At 40.6% G+C, this 22,196-nt stretch overlaps 1 protein-coding gene across 4 annotated transcripts in view; it reads left to right on the top strand.

Moving 5' to 3' along the window:
* The window catches only part of scrib (scribble planar cell polarity protein), a 137,569-nt gene that overhangs the window by 44,843 nt on the left and 70,530 nt on the right, over positions 1 to 22,196 (top strand). For all 4 annotated transcript variants that reach the window (XM_041247630.1, XM_041247631.1, XM_041247629.1 and 1 more), the window contains exons 3-15: positions 90 to 168; positions 1,693 to 1,782; positions 8,414 to 8,470; positions 8,798 to 8,861; positions 9,332 to 9,406; positions 9,682 to 9,826; positions 11,009 to 11,127; positions 15,615 to 15,814; positions 16,468 to 16,634; positions 17,763 to 17,890; positions 18,214 to 18,339; positions 18,735 to 18,932; positions 19,861 to 20,199. In XM_041247630.1, coding sequence (XP_041103564.1) covers positions 90 to 168; positions 1,693 to 1,782; positions 8,414 to 8,470; positions 8,798 to 8,861; positions 9,332 to 9,406; positions 9,682 to 9,826; positions 11,009 to 11,127; positions 15,615 to 15,814; positions 16,468 to 16,634; positions 17,763 to 17,890; positions 18,214 to 18,339; positions 18,735 to 18,932; positions 19,861 to 20,199 — 1,787 coding nt within the window. The remainder of the gene's footprint in view (positions 1 to 89; positions 169 to 1,692; positions 1,783 to 8,413; positions 8,471 to 8,797; positions 8,862 to 9,331; positions 9,407 to 9,681; positions 9,827 to 11,008; positions 11,128 to 15,614; positions 15,815 to 16,467; positions 16,635 to 17,762; positions 17,891 to 18,213; positions 18,340 to 18,734; positions 18,933 to 19,860; positions 20,200 to 22,196) is intronic.

Raw genomic sequence — 22,196 nt, 5'->3', positions numbered from 1 at the left:
ACACGAGTGGCTTTTTTTAAGCTGACACAGGTATTGATGTAATTGTTTTTTTTTTTTTTTTTTTTCAGTAATTTCTTTTTCTCTTGCAGACATTCCAGAGATCCCAGAGAGCATTAAATTCTGTAAATCATTAGAAATTGCAGACTTCAGTGGAAACCCTATTTCAAGGTAAAGCTTTAATAAAACTAATACAGATGCTAGTTAATAATACACTGCTGAAGTGGACCAGCTTCTGGGGGATGTATTTGCTTTGTTTGTGGTTGCTGATGATGATGCACAAACCCTATGTAATGGAGGAAAGGGTTACATGTTAAGTAATATTCTGTTTTTTACACATTTTACCACATAAATAGTACTTTAATAATAGAACAGTGTGAGAATTTAACAGAGTACTTTTACAAACATTTTAAAATGTATGTGACATATTAATAGTGTAACTGTTAAGAAGAGATCAGCGCTTCTACTTTTGAGCTTCTAACTACTGTGCCCTCTGGATAAGTATTTCCAAAAGCTCCTTGTTTGGTTTCAAAATGCCTTTTCATATTGTATTCCTTAACCACTACCCACCATTCCTTAAACACATTGGCTATGCGTTCGGTACGGTTGGTAAAATGAGTATTTATTGGTCCATTCATTGTTGAATCTACAATTTTTACTGCTTGCTACAATTTTCTGTTCTTACTACAGTAGCTAGAGTAGAGAGAGTCATGTTATAGCAACATGAGTAAAAAAAAAAACTAAAAGTCACTGATTACGCAGTTTTATTAAACAGTTAATGATAAATTAGGAATTAAGTTATGAAACTAAAGGCTTCACCTCAACCACTGTGCCGTTTCCTTGTGTTGAGCAGGTAACGGAGTAACATATTTGTGATTTAATAACTAAATAAATGAATGCATTAATTCAGTTAATTATTTTTTTTTTTTTTTTATCAGGGGATTGACTGTTTTTTTCAGGTACTTTTCTGTATATACAACCCCCAAATTATTCCACAGAATAGAATTCTCACAAAACAGCTAGTTGATTTTTTTAAACAACCTCAACTTACACAGGCAGCACTGCAGCAAAGACAGACAGTCCATCAGCACGACGCCCACAAAACCACCTGTTCTCTCGTTATCCAATGATCCAAATAAACATATTGCTGGGCTTCTCGGTAGTGTAGTCATTATTTTCAAATAACAGCTGTAAAAGGCTGTTTGTGCAGCGTGCGTGCGTGTGTGTGCGCACACAAAGCAGAATCCCATTCCCAAAATATCAGTTCCATTCCTAATGCCTAATTCTGCGATTCTGTCGTGATTCTGCAATTGTGTAAAATCGGTAGCCCTACATGGGAGATGTTTTTAAAAAATAATGTAAACGTAATTTCAACGCTTGTTTTATGGGCTTTCCAACAACCAATATTCAGTCAGTGAGCTTGACTGATACACTGATTTATATAAATGTGTTTGCAGTAAAACACAAACTAGCAACACAAACTTAGAGGCATCTCCCAAATAAATAAATACATTTAAATAAAGTAAACGGTACATGTACATTATAGATGCAGAGTTGGGCTTCAAGTAATAGTGAAGCAGCAGCAGTATATCAGTGGTGTGATGGAGTATATCGACAGGATGCAGAATAATGCTGTTGGAGGATCTGGAAGAGTACAGTGTTATAAGCAGTGCTTTGCGTTGTCCTAATTGTCAGGCTCCCAGATGGGTTCACACAGCTCCGCAGCCTCGCGCACCTCGCCCTCAATGACGTCTCTCTGCAAGCACTGCCCAACGACATCGGCAAGTAAGTACACTTGCAAATAGGATGCAGATGCTTACTGTTTATGTATGCTTATAATCCCTACTTAGTTATATCTTTATGATCTACGTTACGGTATGCCACACTGTCATACAGCTTTAAAACTGGGTGCACTGGAAATGTGATCTCTGTGCTGTAAGAGTTTGATGCTTTTCGGTAAGCGCTTCCTGTGGAAACATTGTAAAAGTGACTGTTTCTAGAAGGTGACAATCTTCTTTTTTTTAATATATATATATGTAATATATTACATTCAGAGGCAGACCACTGGCATAGGGGGAATGGAGCGAGAGGGCTTGGAGATTGGGAAAGTTCGTGTTGAATTTCAGGCTTAATTTTTTTATTTATTTTTTTTTAAATTTAGTTTTTGCCAATTATTTTTGTTATTTTCTCCCAATTTGAAATGCCCAATTTATTATTTGGACTCAGCTCATCACTACCACCCCTGCTCTGACTCGGGAGGGCGAAGACGAACACACGCTGTCCTCCGAAGCGTGTGCCGTCAGGCGACCGCTTCTTTACACACTGCGGATTCACCATGCAGCCGCCCAGGAGCCACAGCGTCGGAGGACAACGCAGCTCCCGGGCAGTTAACAGGCAAGCCCACAGGCGTCTGGCCAAACTACAGGGGTCGCTGGTGCGTGGTGAGCAGAGGACACCCTTGCTGACCTGAACCCTGCACCCCCGGCGACGCTCAGCCAATTGGGCACTGCCTCCTGGGAATTCCCATCCGTGGTCGGCAGTGGAAAAGCCCAGACTCGAACCGGTGACGTCCAGGCTATAGGGCGCATCCTGCACTCACGCAGAGCGTCTTTGCTGGATGCGCCGCTTGGGAGCCCCTGATTTTTAAATTTTTATTTTTTTTTAATCTTTTTAATTAAGCACTGTACTCCAACATATTATTATTGAGAAAGCGTAGTCCTGGGGAGCACTTCCCAGGTGGTCACAGGCTGAAAACCTTTAACTTAATTGTATTTGTTAATTGTTTTGGCAGTTGGCATGGTAATTGTAAATTAGAGCCAGCTGCCCACACTTGTTACTGTGGGGCATATAAGCCTCACAGTTGATTAACTCAAGACTGCTGAGTAGAAGGAAGCAGACGGCTGTGTGCTCTGTTTCCGAGCAGTCACCACTCTTGAGTGCTGTGTGTATGAAGTAGTGTGCATTTTTGTAAAACTGCGTATTGTGTTTTATGTCAGGCAAACAGCTTAGCTGTACCAGGTTAGGCAGGGCTGTGTGACTATTTTTAGTTAGCGCTCTGATGCGTGTTTGTTAGGTTTTTGTTTATTTTTCTATTATTAAACGTGTGTGGAAGTGCTAAAATGTATGCTGGGTCTCATTTTTAAGGGTCAAACGAACGTGAGTGTACGTATGTGTGTGTGTGTATATATATATATATGTGTGTGTGTGTGTGTGTGTATATATATATATATATATATATATATATATATATATATATATATATATATATATATATATATATATATATATATATATATATATATATATATATATATATATATATATATATATATATATATATATATATATATATATATAAATATATAAATAAAATCTAAATCTAAAGTGTGTGTATATGTTATGCTTTTGCTATTGGTTAACGCAAATTGGTGGGAAGGAGTGCGATATGTAAGCTGAGAGCAGGACTGTGGGCACACTCTTGTCCCCGCGGACCCAGATGAAGGGGCAGGTGGTAACAACTGGTGTCAGAAGCAGGGATCGTACTGAGTGGGGAGAAACGAATGAACTGAAGGCATTACTGGTGCAGTTGCTCATCAGCTAGAAAGAGTTGAAATTTAACATACAGAATAGCACCAAGGCAGCACAACAGATGTGTAAACTCGAAATTGCAAAAACCGCAAGCCAGCTTCGCAGTGAAGTGGAAGAAGGGCACAGAGATATCACAGAAAAACTGGAAGGTTTTGAATGTAAGCTAAAAAGTTCACAATACGACTATGGGCGAACAAGATCAGCTGAAGGAGAGGGTTGAACAGTTGGAAAAGCGGCCGACAACAGTGCTCTCCAGCCCCGCTGCACAACAGAAAGTTAAGCCAAGTAAATTCGGTGGGAAAATTGAATGGGCCGCATACTACCAGCACTTCGAGAGCGTGAGTACTCTGAATGGATGGACTGACTGAGATGTGTGCTGGAATTACTACAGCTCAAGAACCACTATGCCGGTTAACATGCAAAGCCTCTGCGAGCGAGCAGCTTGTTGATGGTCACAGCGCTGAAGAGCTGAGGGCTGTACAGGAAGATGAGCCTGAATTCATTCCTCTTTAACTGGAAAGGCCATCCACAATGGGGGAAAATGTGTCACACCTCAGCATACTGGGCTATTTGGGAAGGTATAGAGTTAAAAGATGGTTTACTCTATCTTAAGCGGGAGGCACCATTGGGAGGATGCTGCAGGTATCCGCTGTTGTTTCTTGGATCCCTGAGAAAAGAAGTGCTACGTACTAGAGCCAATGAGCACTTTGGTGTGGACAAAACCCTGTGATAGGTAAGAGAGCTTCTACTGGGTTAAGTGTAGGCAGGACTGTGAGAGCTGGTGTAGGAAATGCACAGACTGCACTGTGAAGAAGGGTCTGCGGAGGCGTGGCCATGCTCCAATGCAGCATTATGTTGTGGGGGACAGTCTGGAAATCTGTATTTGCTGGTCGCCATGGACTACTTTACTAAATGGCCTGAAGCCTTCCCCATTCCTACCCAGCGTGCCAACACGGTGGCCCAGACTGGTCACACAGATGTGCACTTGATTTGGCGTGCCTGGTGAACTCCATTTGAAGCAAGTAATTTCCAATCTGAGGTATTTTCCAGGATCTGTCAAGTTATGGATGTGCAGAAGACACACACCACACCATTGAGGCCTCGCTCAGTCTGATGGCATGGTGGAGAGGTACATACGCACTCTCAAAAACCAGTTAGCCTGTTTTGTAGAGCAGAACCAGCAGAATTGGCATACTCATCTTCCTTTGCTGCAGTTTGCATGTTGAACAGCTAAACATGAAGTAACCCAATATACACCTGCAATACTGATGTCTGGAGAGGAGCTCACTCAGTTCACTAGTAAGGCTAGTTCATGAAACCCCTGACACATCCGTTAGCTTTGAGGATCCCCTGTACTATGCTGATAGCCCGCAACAGTCTCTTGAGCAGGTACATCAATTTGTAAGGGGAGAACTTAAAATCGGCCGCTGACCATGTAAAGCGTCGCTATGATGTGAGAGCTGTGGCTGACGCTTATGAAGTGTGTAGTTTCATAAACCACGCAGGTACAAGGGCAGGTCACCCAAATTACAGAAGGATTGGGAAGGGCCCTATACAGTGTGCAAATAGTTTAGTGATGTAGTGTTTGGTATTTGGAAAGATAACGGGTCCAAACCTACGGTGGTTCATCTGGACTGCCTTTGGAGGTACAGTGGGGATTAGTCTGGTTTACAGTGGTTCTAAAGAAAAAAACAAAACATTTATGCTATATATATATATGTATATATATATATATATATATATATATATATATATATATATATATATATATATATATATATATATATATATATATATATATATATATATATATATATATATAATGTGTATATATATATATATATATATATATATATATATATATATATATATATATATATATATATATATATATATATATATATATATATATATATATATATATATATGGTGCGAAAAAGTATTTGCCCCCTGATCTGAATCAGATCTTCAACCAAAATCTAATATTAGATAAAAGGGACCCTGAGTAAACAAATAACACCAACTGTTGATACTTATTTCATTTATTTATTGCATAATTTTCTTTAACACCCAATACCCCATGTAAAAAAAAGTAATCGCCCTCTTAGACTCAGTAACTGATTACGCCACATTTAGCAGCAATAACTGCAAACGAACGCTTCCTGTAGTTATTGATCAGTCTCTCACAGCGCCACGGAGGAATTTTGGCCCACTCCTTCACGCAGAACTGCTTCAACTCAGTGACATTTGTGGGTTTTCGAGCATAAACTGTTTGTTTCAGGTCCTGCAACAACATCTCAATGGGGTTTAGGGCTGGACTTTGACTAGGCCATTCCAAAACTTAAAATTTCTTGTTCTTCAACCATTCTGATGTAGACTTGCTTGTGTGTTTCGGATCATTGTGTTGCTGCATGACCCAGCTGCGCTTCAGCTTCAGCTCAAGGACGGATGTCCTGACATTCTCCTATAGAATTCTCTGATACAGAGCAGAATTCATGGTTCCTTCAATGATGGCAAGTCGTCTAGGTCCTGATGCAGCAAAGCATCCCAAATCACACTACCACCACCATGCTTGACAGTTGGTATGAGGTTTTTACTGTGGAATGCAGTGTTTGGTTTTCGCCAGACATAACAGGGCCCATGTTGGCCAAAAAGTTCCACTTTTGACTCATCTATCCATAGAACATTGTTCCAGAACTCTTGAGGATCATCCAGGTGCATTTTGGCAAACTTGAAATGAGCATTCATGTTCTTCTTAGTGAGCAGTGGTTTCCGCCTTACTACTCTGCCATGAATCCCATTTTTGCCCAGTTTTTTTTTGATGGTGGAGTCATGAACACTGACCTTAGCCGAGGCCAGAGAGGCCTGCAGATCCCCGGATGATGTTCTAGGGTTCTTTGTGACTTCCTGGACGATTTTACGCCTTGCTCTTGGAGAGATTTTGGCAGGACAGCCACTCCTGGGAAGACTCACTACTGTCCCAAACTTTCTCCATTTGGACAAATGGCTTTGACTGTGGTTTGGTGATGCCCCAGAGCCTTAGGAATGGCTTTGTAACCCTTTCCAGACTGATAGGCATCAACAACTTTTTTCCCCCCAGAGGTCTTCAGGAATTTCTTTTAATCGTGGCATGATGTGCCTCTAGAACCTGTGTGCTGACAACTGACGACGACCAAAGTTTGGTGTTATTTTTTTCTCAGACTTCCTCTATATACTACGACAACCCACAAAAAGATCTGAGCTAATTCAATGTGAATATTGTGCAAAAATGCAGAAAATCAGACCAGGGACAAATACTTTTTCACAGCACTGTGGGCTGTGTGTGCTTGAAACCAGGTTATTCATGATTATCTATGCTTTTAACTGTATAAACTTGTCTATAAACACTTAATAATTCATTATGTGATACGTGTACTTATATAAGCTGATAATCACAAGTGAATTGCATTAAAAAATGTATGAATGTAAATCTTGTCAATTTTAATGAGATGGTCACCCAAAGCAAGGGGATTTCAGTCTGAACCAAGTCGGTTAAAAGTCTGAAATGTGTATAACACGGTGTTAGAGCACTGGCCTAATTATAAGTGTCTTTGTTGGATGTTCTGAGAGTTAACTAGCATGTTACCTAATTAACCTTTTGTCACCAATTATTGTTAACAGGTGAGGGTCCATGATTACTATAAATATAGGTAGTACAGGCACAAGTTTGTCATTCCTGAATGTAAGGGAGCAGAAAATGGCAAAATATGCTCAGTTAAGCAAAGAAAAAAGACTATTTACATTACTTTAAGAAATGAAGGTCAATCTTTAAGACAAATTGCAAGAACTTTGCAAGTGTCTGTAACGTGTGTGGCCAAGACCATCAAACGATTTGAAGAAACTGGCACTCATGAGGACCGAACAAGGTCAGGCAGGCCAAGGATGACCTCAGAATCAGAGAACAAGTTCATTCGAGTCACAAGTCTGTGAAACCGGTGATTAACTGCCCCTGAAATACAAGCTCAGCTAAATGCTGCTAGAAGTACAGCTGTTTCAACATCAACTGTTCAGAGGAGATTGCGTGAAGCTGGCCTAAGTGGAAGAATTGCTGCAAAGAAACCATTGTTAAGAGTGCAGAATAAGAGGAAGACACTTGCCTGGCCCAAAAAAACAGAAGCTGGACGTTTGAGGAGTGGATGTCGGTCTTACGGACCGATGAGTCAAAATTTGAAATATTTGGGTCTAACCGCCAAGTATTAGTAAGTCACAGAGAGGGTGAGCGCATGAGTTCTGCATGTGTGGTTCCCACTGTCAAGCATGGAGGAGGCAGTGTCATGGTCTGGGGTTGCTTTGCTGGTGACATAGTTGGTGATCTCTACCAAGTCCATGGCAAGCTCAACCAGCATGGCTATCATAGCATACTTCAGAGGCATGCCATTCCATCAGGATTACGGCTAGTTGGGCAGTCCTTCATTGTCCTTGTCATAGTTCTTTAAATAAAATAAAAAACCTACTATTGATAGTAAGCCAACTGAGTCTGTGTCTTTGTGTTCACCGCTGGGGAAAGCTGTATGGCTATGGCCGTGCAGTAGCCTTGAGCTCCGCGTAACCTCCTTGGGCACGCCCCACCAAGCCAGTCCAGGCCTCTGAATCGGCTCAGGGCTGGGTGAGCCAACCTGCAAAATTACTTTCTTAGCAAGGCATCTCCTGTTGCGCTTCTCAGCTGCTTCCATAAAGGCATACACGCCCCCAAGATCAGCGACATGGTCTCCCTGTCTCAACATCATAAAAAGGTAAAGGGGCTGTACAAATTTATTTATGACCTTTTCACTGTCTCTTTTTGTTCCAGCTTGGCAAACCTTGTAACACTGGAACTCCGAGAAAACTTGCTAAAATCCCTGCCTACGTGAGTAAAGAACACCATTCCTGTTTTCAGTCAAAATTTTACGCTTGTTTTATTGTTGTAGATTATACCAAACAACATCATTCCCAACTAGTCGGGACACAAATAGATTTGCTTGTATAAGGCTAAAAAGTACAGGCACTCTAATCTGTAAAACAAAAAAGATTTCTCTCTCTCCCATCTTTCTTTATGATCAACCAATAGTAAATGCTTTTAAACAAATGTGTGCTTTTTTATTCAGCTGTAAATGTCCCACTTTTCAGTCCAACCATTGTTTCCTTTTGCAAATACATTTCTATAATGGAGGGGGCTTGTGTTGTGTGATTGTAGGTCGCTGTCATTCCTGGTGAAACTGGAACAATTAGACCTTGGCAGCAATGAACTGGATGTTTTGGTAAGAAGTAATATCTTTCATAGTAGAGATGTACATCCAGTAGTGAGATTATCAAAAATGGTATGAAGATTCTATGTCTGTCTATCTTGCTGAAAAAGCAACATATAATCTATTGTGTTGCAGTTTTCCTTGTTCTGATAAACTGATATATATAAACACATGCCCGTTTTATAAGAAACTGAAACTATTTAAGTTTTCCTAGGGATTCTTTCTTTAAAGTGGTGAAATAGATTTGTGATAAATTGTTATGCTATCATATTACAGATTATGAAAACAATAATAATGACTAATTGTGTCTTACTAATGAACATTTTGTTATATGAATAAATACTGTATATAATTGATGATAGTGATGAGGGAATATGTTTTAATTCTGCATAGTGCTGTCGTTATGGTGGGAGCCCCCAAGATGGGGATTTCACACACAGTGCTGACTTTGTCTGTCTCTGTCTCCTATGTGTGTTTCCCAGCCGGACACTTTGGGAGCGCTGCCAAACCTGCGGGAGCTGTGGCTGGACAGGAACCAGCTATATTCACTGCCACTGGTAAGTACTCCTCAGGCACTGATTGGCTCATCTAGCCATCATAGCTATGGCTAAACGTTTTGCATCACCTTATAGAATGAACTAATTTTGCTTCATGAAGTCAAATGAAACCTGCTGATGATTTTAATGTTACATTAACATATTGAATTGCATGCTGCTTTGTATTTTTCCATAAACCTGCCAAATTGAGGAATGTCACATGTCAAAATGTAACATGAAATACTGCATTGATGTTATGGCCCGCAATATAATATAATCTTCACCCTCTCCTCTAGGAGCTGGGTAACCTGCGCCGGCTGGTGTGTCTGGACGTGTCTGAGAACAAGCTGGAGCAGCTACCCAAGGAGCTGAGCGGCCTGGTGGCACTGACAGACCTGCTGCTGTCCCAGAACCTGCTTGAAACCATCCCCGACGGCATTGGTGAGAAACCCTAGCCCAGTCAGGACACCCAACACTCCCTTAACATGATTGTACCATCATCACAAGGGCTTCTTTAGCAACCCCAGTTATAAAACTAGTTTTAATTCCTGTTTTGTTTTTTTGTTTTTTTTTATTATTCAAGTATTTGTAAGAGGGGTGGTATTAGACAAAAAGAAGGAAACAAAAAACAGCCACAGCAAATTCTAGATCTTTTTAACAGAGTTGCGGTCAATTCCAATTCCATTTCCATTTCCATTTCGTCCCAGTTCCCTTTTATACAATTCCTATTCTGTCTTACGGCATAGTCTTTACTAAGGTTTATGCCACAGGCTTTATCAGGTTACTTGACAAGTTCATTGAGCTCTATGCAGTTTTTGTTTGCGCAATAAAGTCTTTGTTGTAAAATTATTGGAATAGGAATTTGAATGATTTAAAGGGAATTGGGATTAGAGGGGAAATGTTACCAATGACAGTTTGTTTATTTCACTGTAATTAGTAAAACATTCAAGAAAAAAAACACAAACACAGCCTGGTTGGAACAGTAAAGAAAGCATGAAGATAGTTATCACCATCTGAGCAAAACTTAGAACTCAGGAAAGCAATCACCGGTGTTCAGTGGCTGTATTTTACAATGTACTGGACATGGCAGCCATCAGTTCCTTTGTTTTGTACAACTAATGCACCAGGGAAAATATCAGTAGGAGAGATTTCATCTTGATGCTAGCCACTGAGCTTTTGGCGGAAACATTTTGATCAAAAGGCTGTAAAGTGGCAGGGAAACAGTGTGCACCGTATCCAGGTTGAGCTGCAAGCAACACACGCGAAGAAAACAATGCCAGGTAACCAAATGCAATCAAAATAAAACTTATGATATCTGTACCTAGTGTGGTAAATGCACACTGCAACTGCATATCAGGATATTACAAAACACGGGTAGGTAAACTTTTCGCAATGGACAGAATTGAGTGAAGTCTTGCTTCATGTGCAAGTAATAAGTACAAGAAACCTTGTGGAAGGAAACCGTAGCTGTTTCAGTCCAGGACTCATATTATTAAGGAAATGGTTTAACTAAAACTGGTTTGGAGTGGGCTTTCTAGGACCAAAGTTGTCTTTCTTTGTGATAGAGTGGTTAAAAGTCCTGTATTACCCCCTTGCATACTAATACTAATGGTTTCTCATCAGGGTGCCTGAAACAGCTCTCCATCCTGAAGGTGGATCAGAACCGACTGACCCACCTGACAGACTCGATAGGGGACTGTGAGAACCTGACTGAGCTCATGTTGACTGAGAACCTCCTCACGGTAGGAACACCACTTTCTCCTTGAAGTATAAATCAGCATTATTAGCTGGCAGTCGAATCTGGAATCTGTCTTTTTAAAGAACAAATTCTTAATACAACTTAATACACATAAAACTACATAGTCAAAACACGGCAGCACCCCCCAGTAAAACTAGAAAGAAAAACGTCTCATAGCATGTGTAGAGCAGCTGTCTGCACTAAAAAATTACTAGTTTGAAAAGGAGATGATGCCACATCTCATGACTAGCAGTGCACAATGCATTAACTGTCCTAAATTTAATATGAAGGTGAGCTGGGTTTGTATAAGTTAAGAAATGCCCAGTTTCCTTTTAGTTCTTAAGATCCAGCCTTTGTGTGTTTACTGAGTTGAGGAGTCATGCCTAGCTTCAAGTTCGATTTTGAGTTTACTTTTTATTTTTGCTGTCCCCTTAGCGTTTTGTGATGTTTCCAACCATTATGAGCAGAAATTATTGCAATTTTAAGTGTTATGTTTAATCTGTATTTTGATATACTCTGTGAATGTGCTTAGAGTTCAGGAGCAGCTGTTGAGTTGTAAAAGCTAGATTCCTTTTTTTATTGATTTACATTAATTAGGGATATCCAAATATTTCAGTACAACGCAGTAGATAAACTTCAGCATCCCAATGCCTGTGTGATGTAATTGTTGTAAGCCATGTGAGATCTGATTGGAGCTGGACCATTTTAAGGAGCGCTGGTTGGGAACCAGAAAGCAGCAGTAACTGCATCTAGTCTTAAATACCTGCTTATTTAATAAAGTATAAAATACAAGAAAAGCACCAGAAGATTTTCAGCAAAAGTAAAGTGGGGTTGTGATTTTGCTGATGGTGTGAATAAAAGAGATAATACAATGGATTTAAGACCTTGGTTAGCAGAATTGTTAAAATAAATTAATATGAGCCAGTTTAGAGCATGAAAACAGAAGTAGTCAATGTAATAAGTGGTCTTAAAGCTTTCTTTTAAAACTGGAATGTGGGGGTGTGGTGTAGAACAAAGAGCTGGCAGCATGGCAGTTTAAACTTGGATCAAGATGGCTTTAGCATTGTCATTGAATCACCAGTGCCAATAGCGCAGTGTTGGCATTCTTGATAGCAGGAAGGTTAATTGCAGTGGAAACCAACCCCTGGGTGATCACGGACACAGCTGTCACCAGCAAGAATAGAAACCAGTACTGTATAATTATAAAAATAAGCACATGAGCTTTGACTTGGGTTGGTGTTATTTTATGTGGAAATTGCATTTGCTGTCATCATAAAACAAGGATTTTGCTCAGACACAAGTGCATATATATGTGCGTGTGTGTGTGTGATATATATATATATATATATATATATATATATACACACACACACACACACACACACACACACACACACACACACAGTACTGTGCAAAAGTTTTAGGCAGGTGTGAAAAAATGCTGTAAAGTAAGAATGCTTTCAAAAAGACATGTTATTAGTTTATATTTATCAATTAACTAAATGCAAAGTGAGTGAACAGAAGAAAAATCTACATCAAATCAATATTTGGTGTGACCACCCTTTGCCTTCAAAACAGCATCAGTTCTTCTAGGTACACTTGCACAAAGTCAGGGATTTTGTAGGCATATAGTCAGGTGTATGGTTAAACAATTATACCAAACAGGTGCTAATGATCATCAATTCAATATGTAGGTTGAAACACAATCATTAACTACAAGAAACAGCTGTGTAGGAGGAATAAAACTGGGTGAGGAACAGCCAAACTCAGCTAACAAGGTGAGGTTGCTGAAGACAGTTTACTGTCAAGTCATACACCATGGCTAGACTGAGCACAGCAACAAGACACAAGGTAGTTATACTGCATCAGCAAGGTTTCTCCCATGCAGAAATTTCAAGGCAGACAGGGGATTCCAGATGTGCTGTCCAAGCTCTTTAAGAAGCACAAAGAAATGGGCAACGTTGAGGACCGTAGACGCAGTGGTCGGCCAAGGAAACTTACTGCAGCAGATGAAAGACACATCATGCTTACTTTCCTTCGCAATCGGAAGATGTCCAGCAATGCCATCAGTGGGACCCTGGTACACCCATCTACTGTCTGGAGAAGTCTGGTCAGAAGTGACCATCATGGAAGACTTGCAGCCAAAAAGCCTTACCTCCGACGTGGAAACAAGGCCAAGCGACTCAGCTATGCACGAAAACACAGGAACTGGGGTGCAGAAAAATGGCAGCAGGTGCTCTGGACTGATAAGTCAAAATTTGAAATATTTGGCTGTAGCAGAAGGCAGTTTGTTCGCCGAAGGCTGGAGAGCAGTACACAAATGAGTGTCTGCAGGCAACAGTGAAGCATGGTGGAGGTTCTTTGCAAGTTTGGGGTTGCATTTCTGCAAGTGGAGTTGGGGATTCCTCCTCCTCAATGCTGAGAAGTACAGGCAGATAATTCTCTATCATGCAGTACCATCAGGGAGGCATCTGATTGGCCACAAATTTATTCTGCAGCATGACAACGACCCCAAACATCAACGACCCCAAACATTCAGCGAAAGTCATCAAGAACTATCTTCAGTGTAAAAAAGAACAAGGAGTCCTGGAAGTGATGGTATGGCCCCCACAGAGCCTTGCTGTCAACATCATAGAGTCTGTCTGGGATTACATGAAGAGAGAGAAGCAGCTGAGGCTGCCTAAATCCACAGAAGAACTGTGGTTCTCCAAGATGTTTGGGCCAACCTACCTGCCAAGTTCCTTCAAAAACTGTGTACCTAGTGTACCTAGAAGAATTGATGCTGTTTTGAAGGCAAAGGGTGGTCACACCAAATATTTATTTGATGTAGATTTTTCTTCTGTTCATTTACTTTGCATTTTGTTAATTGATAAATATAAACTATTAACATGTCTATTTTTGAAAGCATTCTTACTTTACAACATTTTTTCACACCTGCCTTAAACTTTTGCACAGTACTGTGTGTGTGTGTGTGTGTATATATGTATATATATATATATATATATATATATATATATATATATATATATATATATATATATATATATATATATATATATATATTATATATATATATATATATATATATATATATTATATATATATATATTATATATATACATGTATATACCTACATATCCTGATCTTGTTGACTTTTTTTAAGATAGTAGCCAGAATTTGCTACCTGCCTGGAAAGTAGGTAGCAAAGTGGTCATTCAATTCGGTAGCAGTTTATTCAACCTAATTTATATATAAAAATAATTTAAAAAGTAAACACCTACCTACTGTTTTAAATAGACTGAATATTCCAAACTATCACATAGTTGGCCTATATTTAAATCGGAAAGTATTTATTGAAACCACTTTGTGCTCAACTAAGTAATGGAACTAATGCAATGCCTTGTCGAAATGTATTTAGTTTTATCCTTAACGTCTACAAGAATTCAACCATATCTGTCATCTGTGCCAAACTTTTTTTGTTCACAGACCACCTGGATTTTTATATATTTTTTTAATCTCTGCAGATCAAACAATAAACAGTAAAGCTAGCTGAAAAATAAACACGTAACAGAAAATAACTATAATACTAACAATAACCATAGACTTACCATTCTCTTTGTTAATGTGATGGGTGGGCCTATTTCTGTGAGCAAACTAAAATTTTAAAACACGTTTTTTAAAGAACGGTTCTAGTTTACTTTTCAAGAACAGGAGTTTACTGAAAGAGGAAAAAACCGTAATGTTATTTTTAAAATCCATATTTAAACCTTTAAACTCCAGCAAATAAACTTACCTAATAAATACTACACATTTTTAAAAGAAGCAATACAATGACCATCTTTTCTAGGTTTTTTTTTTAGCCCACAGACTGCAGTAACCAAGGCGTTGCTATTTAAATATGTAAATTAGCCATGTGTGCGCGCAACCCACAGTCAGCAGCTGGCTGGGTGTTTATAGAGTTAACCACGCCCAACAGAAAGGAAACATACACCAGTACTGCTATGGTTTTATTTGAAAGGAGATTCAGCATTGTTGATTCGATTTCTAAGTCGCAAAGTACTACAACGTAGTTTTAAAAAAAAAAAAAAAGTTGTCTACCATTTACAGGATTTTTCTCACTTACCGTTGATGTAGAGGATGCTGTGACACTTTGAAGTGCTTTCTTTGGTAGTGAGCACTGTGGAAGAGTTTTTTGGGGTTTCTTTTTTTTTTTTTAAATAGATATGTAACCCAACTCAGAGAAGATAACTTCCTCCCTGCGGACAGGGATTCTGTGATTTTAAAATCGGGTTACTGAAATCCAAAGTACAGGAACAGTAAGTGTTAATTGACTTGGGTGCTTCTATTATTATTATTACTACTACACACAGACTGTTTCACACGTTACCCCCTCCCCTACTCCGGATTTCTGCTTTGCTGAAATAGGCAGATACGTCACAAATCTGTTTTTTATGTTTGTTTTTTTAACCCCTCTCTGCCTGTCCCTGGCAGATTTTGCCGCGGTCTGTAGGGAAGCTGAAGAAGCTGACGAACCTAAATGTTGACCGGAACCGGCTGACCGCCCTGCCCCTGGAGCTGGGTGGCTGCTCCAGTTTGAATGTGCTCTCCCTGCGAGACAACCAGGTCACCAAGCTGCCGGCCGAGCTGGCAAATGCCACTGAGCTACACGTGCTGGATGTGGCCGGGAACAGGTAACCAATCCTTTACCAGTGCCTGTCTATTCCATTACAGGACTCTGTTCTAACCGGTTCCTGGATTGTATAATGGACTCTGCTGCTGAAGATCAATAAAATAATTAATCAAGGTTTTTTTTACCTATAAGTTTGTAAGTGTGCCTTGGTTTTTGGTGATTTGCCTGATGGATTCATTTAAATCTGGATGAAAACAATGGATACAATGGAATGTATTTTTTCACCTATATTTTTTTACTAAACTTTTGAAGAAACCCTTGACTCCAAAAACCTCCTTTTTCATAATATCAAGATTGGTTATATTAACAGTTTAAACCAAAGAATGCTCTTGGTTCTCTTTCTTTTTTGATTCAAAATAATTAAGGACCTGGTTTGAACAAAGTTTTGTAATGGAATAGATGGCGGAAAGCATGTCGCATCAGTACAGTGTTGAAAAAGTTTAGTTTACCAGAGTCTGTACTGGTTTCTGCATAACTGCCATCTGAATTCTCTCTGTTCTGTTTCTATTTTTTGACCAATAAATAAGTTACAAGTCAACCTTGTACCCCAAACTGAAGGCACTTATCCTATTGGGCAATTCGGTAGAGCTTGGCAGTGTCTGGTGAAGTGAAGAATGCAGTTTAGCTCTCCCTTTCCCTTTACTCTCTCCCCAGGCTTCTGAACTTGCCCTTTGCCCTGACCAACCTCAACCTGAAGGCCATGTGGCTGGCAGAAAACCAGTCCCAGCCCATGCTCAAGTTCCAGACAGAAGACGATGAGAATACTGGGGAGAAGGTGCTGACCTGCTACCTCCTACCGCAGCAGCCCTCACCCAGCCTCGGTGAGTACAGCCGGAAAGCACACTAGAAGCTCTGAGGGTGACTGTTGTATTTCCCCGGTCTGGTGTTTGTGTCCAAGTTTGTACATTTTTTATGTGACCTTGGAGGCATTGTTTGATTTGAGTTTACTTAACTTATGTTTTCTTTGTATTAGATCACTTGAAAGCTTTCTTCTGCAAGAATTCCTCCAAGGTGTGAGCTCCCTCTAGAGAGACTAGAAAGTGTGACTGGAAGCGTTAAGGAGGGCTACATAGGTTTAATAAGCATTTTATAGTAAATGTGCTGCAGAAGTTGTACCTTTTTAAAAGTGTTTTGCATAGTGGGACCAGTGCTGAATGATTTATGGTGTGTGATGGTTTTGAAACATTTCATCAATGATCAGGAATTAATTTTGGAGTTTTAAGTGCAGCTTGGAAAATGTAAATGTATAGTAATCCATCGCATATCCTACTGCAGTGGGTCCAGAGTAAGATACATGGTATTAATGCTTGTGACCGAGTAGCTGTCTGCGGTGTGGGTGCATGCATTCGCTGCTGAGTGACAGGCAGGAGATTGAAGTTGATACGCCCAGCAGGTGAAAAGGATTTATTTACATAAACACACTGAACAGGTCACGTGACACTACCAGCAATGGCAGCACATGGAGTACATATAACAGTGTACAGAAACTTTGGTAGGATCTACAGTATCTGAACTAATCTTCTTTGTTCAATAATAAACTAACATTGCTGAAGAGGTTGGTCATGGTGGATAAACGGTTAGGGCGGATATGTGACGGGCAGTTGTGTGATGGATTACTGTATTTTCTTTGCATTCTTTTATTTATAACTTTATTTACAGTTCAGTTTTGTGTAGAATGCACCTATGGTTTAGTTCACAAACTTAATGGCAACCATGGTGTATTATGGATGACTAGGTTACCAAGTTTTTTGGTAATGCATTTATGTGATGCAGTGCAACGTGCAAAGACCCCAGCTCAGTCCATTCACTTTCAGCAAATCCAGTTTCCTCAAATTGGAAGAAAATGGGGGCCCTCTCCCTGGGAATGCTGGGCAATAACTGGATACTGTGCATTCAAAATAAAGCATGGTAATACTTCTTGTTCACAATGTGTCGGTTATGTCTTTCAGAGAACCTCCTGCAGAACAGTGTTGATGACAGCTGGACAGACACCAACCTGAACCGTGTCAGTGTGATCCAGTTCCAGGAGGAGGCCAAGACTGAGGAGGAGGACGAAGAGGCTGCGGCCGAGAAAAGGGTGAGGCTCGCTGGGCCCTGCTGGCCAGGAATGCGGCTTCATTCTCATAGCATAAGCTGTCCTCTCCTGGTATCTCACACACACTTCTGGCCAAATATTTCTCCCTCAGAGCTTGACTTCCACTTCTCACTTAAAAAATTACATTTTACAGCACAACCAAAATGGCGTAACAATTCAAGTTTTTATTATATTAGTGATGTGATAAATATAGGACGGTTTATCTCCAAACTGGGGTGGGAATTTACAGCATGATTTGCTCCAGTCCAGTTCAATGGACTGCTGTAGTGTGTAGCTTGTCAGTGAGGTCTGTCTTTGTTCTCCAGGGGCTGCAGCGACGAGCGACTCCCCACCCCAGCGAGCTGAAAGTAATGAAGAAGGTGATCGAAGACCGCAGAAACGAGGCCTACACTGCCAAGCCTGACGGGGGACTCGAGTCTCCAGACAATGAGGTAATGCTGTAACCATTTCTACCTCCACACAACACAGTGCGGTGTAGCCTATAACAGGATGGCTAGGCTATGATTGCGCCTTTTTTACACATTTTGAAAAGTGCTTTTTTTTTTTTTTTTAAATATAAATGAACGCCTTGCTGTTTGCCGTCTCCTTCGTTTCAGGAAAGTAGCTAGTTCAGATGGACTTTAAATAATTTGCATTCAAGCTTATACAATAGGATCAGAAGAATTCCAAGGATGGAAAAATATCAAGTGTTGTGATTTGTGTTTAAAGAGAAATTAGCAAAGGCGGCATTCAGGGCTCTACCTTTTAAGAGGCTGTAGGTGTAGTTTTGTTGGTGGGCCCCAGAGCAGGGTGTCATGATCTATTGGTGTCTTGTGTTTTTGTGCAGGAGAAGAGGCTGAGTGCACTGTCCAATCAGAGCAATGACTCTCAGGCCTCCAACAGCACGGCGTCGGCTGGGTCTGAGAGCTGTGATTCTGCAGAACACGAGAGGCGATCCAACATTGTTGGCGTGACACCAGACGTGGAGGAGCAGGTGGATGAGGAGGAGGGGCTTGATGATGAGATGGAGGTGGAGTACATTGAGGTGAGCTTGCAGCACTTTAATACTGTATCTAATAACTCTGAGCGTGTGTTTTGAGCGTGCACATTTGTCTCTGCATGGTGTACAGTATGTCTTGGCTGCGTTTGACAGAACTGTAATGAGCAAGTGCTGTCTATTTCCAGTATACATTGCTGTCTTGCTTTGGGATAACTTTTACCGTACAAGTCCCGTTCACCACAATTGAGCTGAGAAGATTTACAGTTCCCCAGACACAAAGCGGTGATTTACAATTTATCTAAAGGAATATGAATGTAAAAAATAGTTTCACAGAAACAAAAGGTGGCAGTGATTTAAAGCTGAGGAGACTTTGTTGGAAGCAAGTCTCCCCTGGTGAGCCATGCAGTGGCCTGAAACCTAGTCTTCTAAAACCAAGTTCCAAGCCACAAAGTGGCTTTGTGTTCACTCAGCTTAACAGATCATTAATTCACTCAATTAGTACAATACAAGTGCAAAGTATCAGTCATCTAACACAGGGTTTCTCAAACTTGGTCCTGGGGACCCCCTGTGTCTGCTGGTTTTCATTCCAACCAAGCTTTCAATTACTTAACTACATCCTTAACTGAACTGATAATCTGCTTAGACCTTTTTTTACTTGTTTTCATCTCTTAAACAAAGGCAGTTCAAGTTACTTATAACATTTTATAGATAACTTGAAATCTACCACTGTTTAAGAGCTGAAAAGAACTAAAAAGGTCTAATTAAGCAAATTATCTGTCAATTAAGGGTGTAATTGAGAGCTTGTAGGAATGAAAACCAGCAGCCATGGGGTCCCTAGGACCGAGTTTGAGAACCCTTGATCCAACACATGGTCAGTACAAAAGAATTGCTGTGCCATGTGTAGTGACATTTAAAAAAAAAAAAAAAAAAAAAGAATCCTTCTCAATTTTTGTGTGTGTGTGTGTGTTTGCAGCCAACAGTGCACTTTGCTGAGGAGCCCATTATCCGCGGGGGAGAGGAGGATGAGGATGGGGAGGAGGAGCCGGCCGTCCCCATGGAGAAGCAGCGGCTCATCCGCAAGGACACACCGCACTACAAGAAGCACTTCAAGATCACTAAGCTGCCCAAGCCCGAGACTGTGGCGGCGCTGCTGCGAGGGCTGAGCGTGGAAGGGGTGGACCACCATGAGTTCAGGGCTCCACCGCATTGTGCCCAGGAGGAGGGGCGGGAGGGGGAGCAAGAGCAGGAGGGGGGGTTGGAAGTGGAGGGCAGAATGAGTGACAAGACCAACACAGCACTGCAGCCGTTCAAGGTAGGGGCCCGGCATTGCACAGAGCAGGGCCAGTTTCTTCACTCAGTTCAGTTTGAGAAATGTGTGTGTGTGCTGCTTCTTAACTGAAGTAACTTTTCCTTGCATGCACTGAATATATACACAGTCTACCTTTTCTAAAAATACCATCATTTTTTAGATGTCACATGCAATTGAGATGCTGTTTAATAAGAAACAGCAGTCCCGCTTCCTTGCCAAAAATGTAATTCCCCAGCATTGGCACTGTGGCTGTATGGAAATAAGCTGTGATAAGGGCTTAACTTGTAGATACCTTCACTTAACTATTCTCCGTTAACCAGTGGAAAACACTGAGCACAAACACTGGTAGACTTGTACTGCAAGAAGGGAGAGTTGCTTTGTTATGAAATGGAAACAGCCTGACAGATTTGGACCTGACAGATGTGTAACAGCAAAATCAAAATGATCTTTACTCTGTGGAACTGTCAAGAAACTATTCAGAACAATAATTTTAGAGGAAGTGGTTTCCTGACAGCTTTGTACGCTCGCAGAATATTTGCCTTTGCACTTCCTTCAATAGTCCTGTGTCCTTTTTTTTTTTTTTTTTTTTTTCCCCCCTTTGGTTATGTGTCTTACCTTTTAAACCGTTCCTGAAGTTTACGTTGTATGATTGTTACGGTTTTAATACCCACGCAACTTACACGTACACCCAAACTCTGTGTGGTACCTTTTTTAAAGGTCTGTGTTAGGGAGCTGTCTCCACCCACTCAAATCTCACACACTGACTGCTAATTTTTTTTTGTATGAGTCCATTTCGCCACAAATAAGCAGAGGAGATTTACTGTTACCCAGGAGTTGAAATAACAACAAATAATGGTTGATGGATTTATTAAATCAGTGCCTGAAACCAGAAAACTAAAGGCAGATAAGTGAAAGCTAAAAGCATAATATGAGTTCGTTGAATTAAACACAGAACACACATTTAATTTTGGTTCAGTAATAAATAGAAACACATTTTGCTGGCTCCTATGTTGTTGGAAATCAGTTAGTGCATTAATCTGCCTGCCTAACAACATCGGATAAGTAGTAGCAACTCTTAGTGGCACTTTACTGGCTTTTGCATTAGCTTTGTCCAATTTATCCACACACGCAATTCACAGTTGAGGAGAAAAAGCTTGTAGCAAGTCCCAATGTTGCAGATGCGATAAGGTTTCTGAAGTTCATGTGTGTTGGATCATATGAAACACATTGGTTAACAAATCATATCTGCTTTATCAGCCTGCACATCCTCTACAATTAGACCCATCACTCCTCCTGCTAACAGCTATTAACATGTTCAGAGAACCTCACAGTAGATCAAACACACAAGTCAGAAACCGAAGACCCTTTGCGTTCCTTGGCAGGCCCTGCTGGCTGGCTGCTCGAGCTCCAAGAAGTCTGATATGATTGTGACAGGATCGCACAGGGCCGCTCAGCAGCAGTAGTGGTTTTCAGGACTCTGTCCCACTAGACCTGCACTTCTGCAGAGGGGTTCTTATCCTCATGCTATTGCTGCTGCCATCGCTGCCCGTGGCCTGACTCTGCTTCCAGCGTGCCAGTTCACTGCTCTGATTTCTCTGGGGAGTGGTTCTTGATTTCAGCAGGGTGTATGTAAGTGTAAAGTCACAGTTCTAGGTAAATAAGTAAACACATTTTTGCTAAAAATCCCCCAAAACATCCATGACTTTGAATTCTAAATCTGCCAATGAGCTTTTCAAGCAGGCCTTGCCAGTTAAGATGTGGAACAGAGGCAAAAAAGATAATGGTTTTCTGCTAAAATGACATGATTTATAGGAAGAATTAGATGTTGAACCTAGCTTAATATGGGTTCTGTATTCAAAGTGGTTCAGTTATGTGTGCTTGGATGTACAATATATAAAGTTAAATACACAGAAGAGCCAGCCTACCAACGTTTCAGTTGTTCTGAATCGTTGACGGGCCCTGGAGGCAGACTGGCTTCCCCTTTTCAGTTCAGTTCCTGG

Source organism: Polyodon spathula, chromosome 4 (genome assembly GCF_017654505.1).
Source record: "Polyodon spathula isolate WHYD16114869_AA chromosome 4, ASM1765450v1, whole genome shotgun sequence".
Taxonomy (NCBI): domain Eukaryota; kingdom Metazoa; phylum Chordata; class Actinopteri; order Acipenseriformes; family Polyodontidae; genus Polyodon; species Polyodon spathula.
The sequence above is the reverse complement of the archived record's forward strand: the minus strand, read 5'-3'. Positions and strand labels throughout refer to the sequence as shown.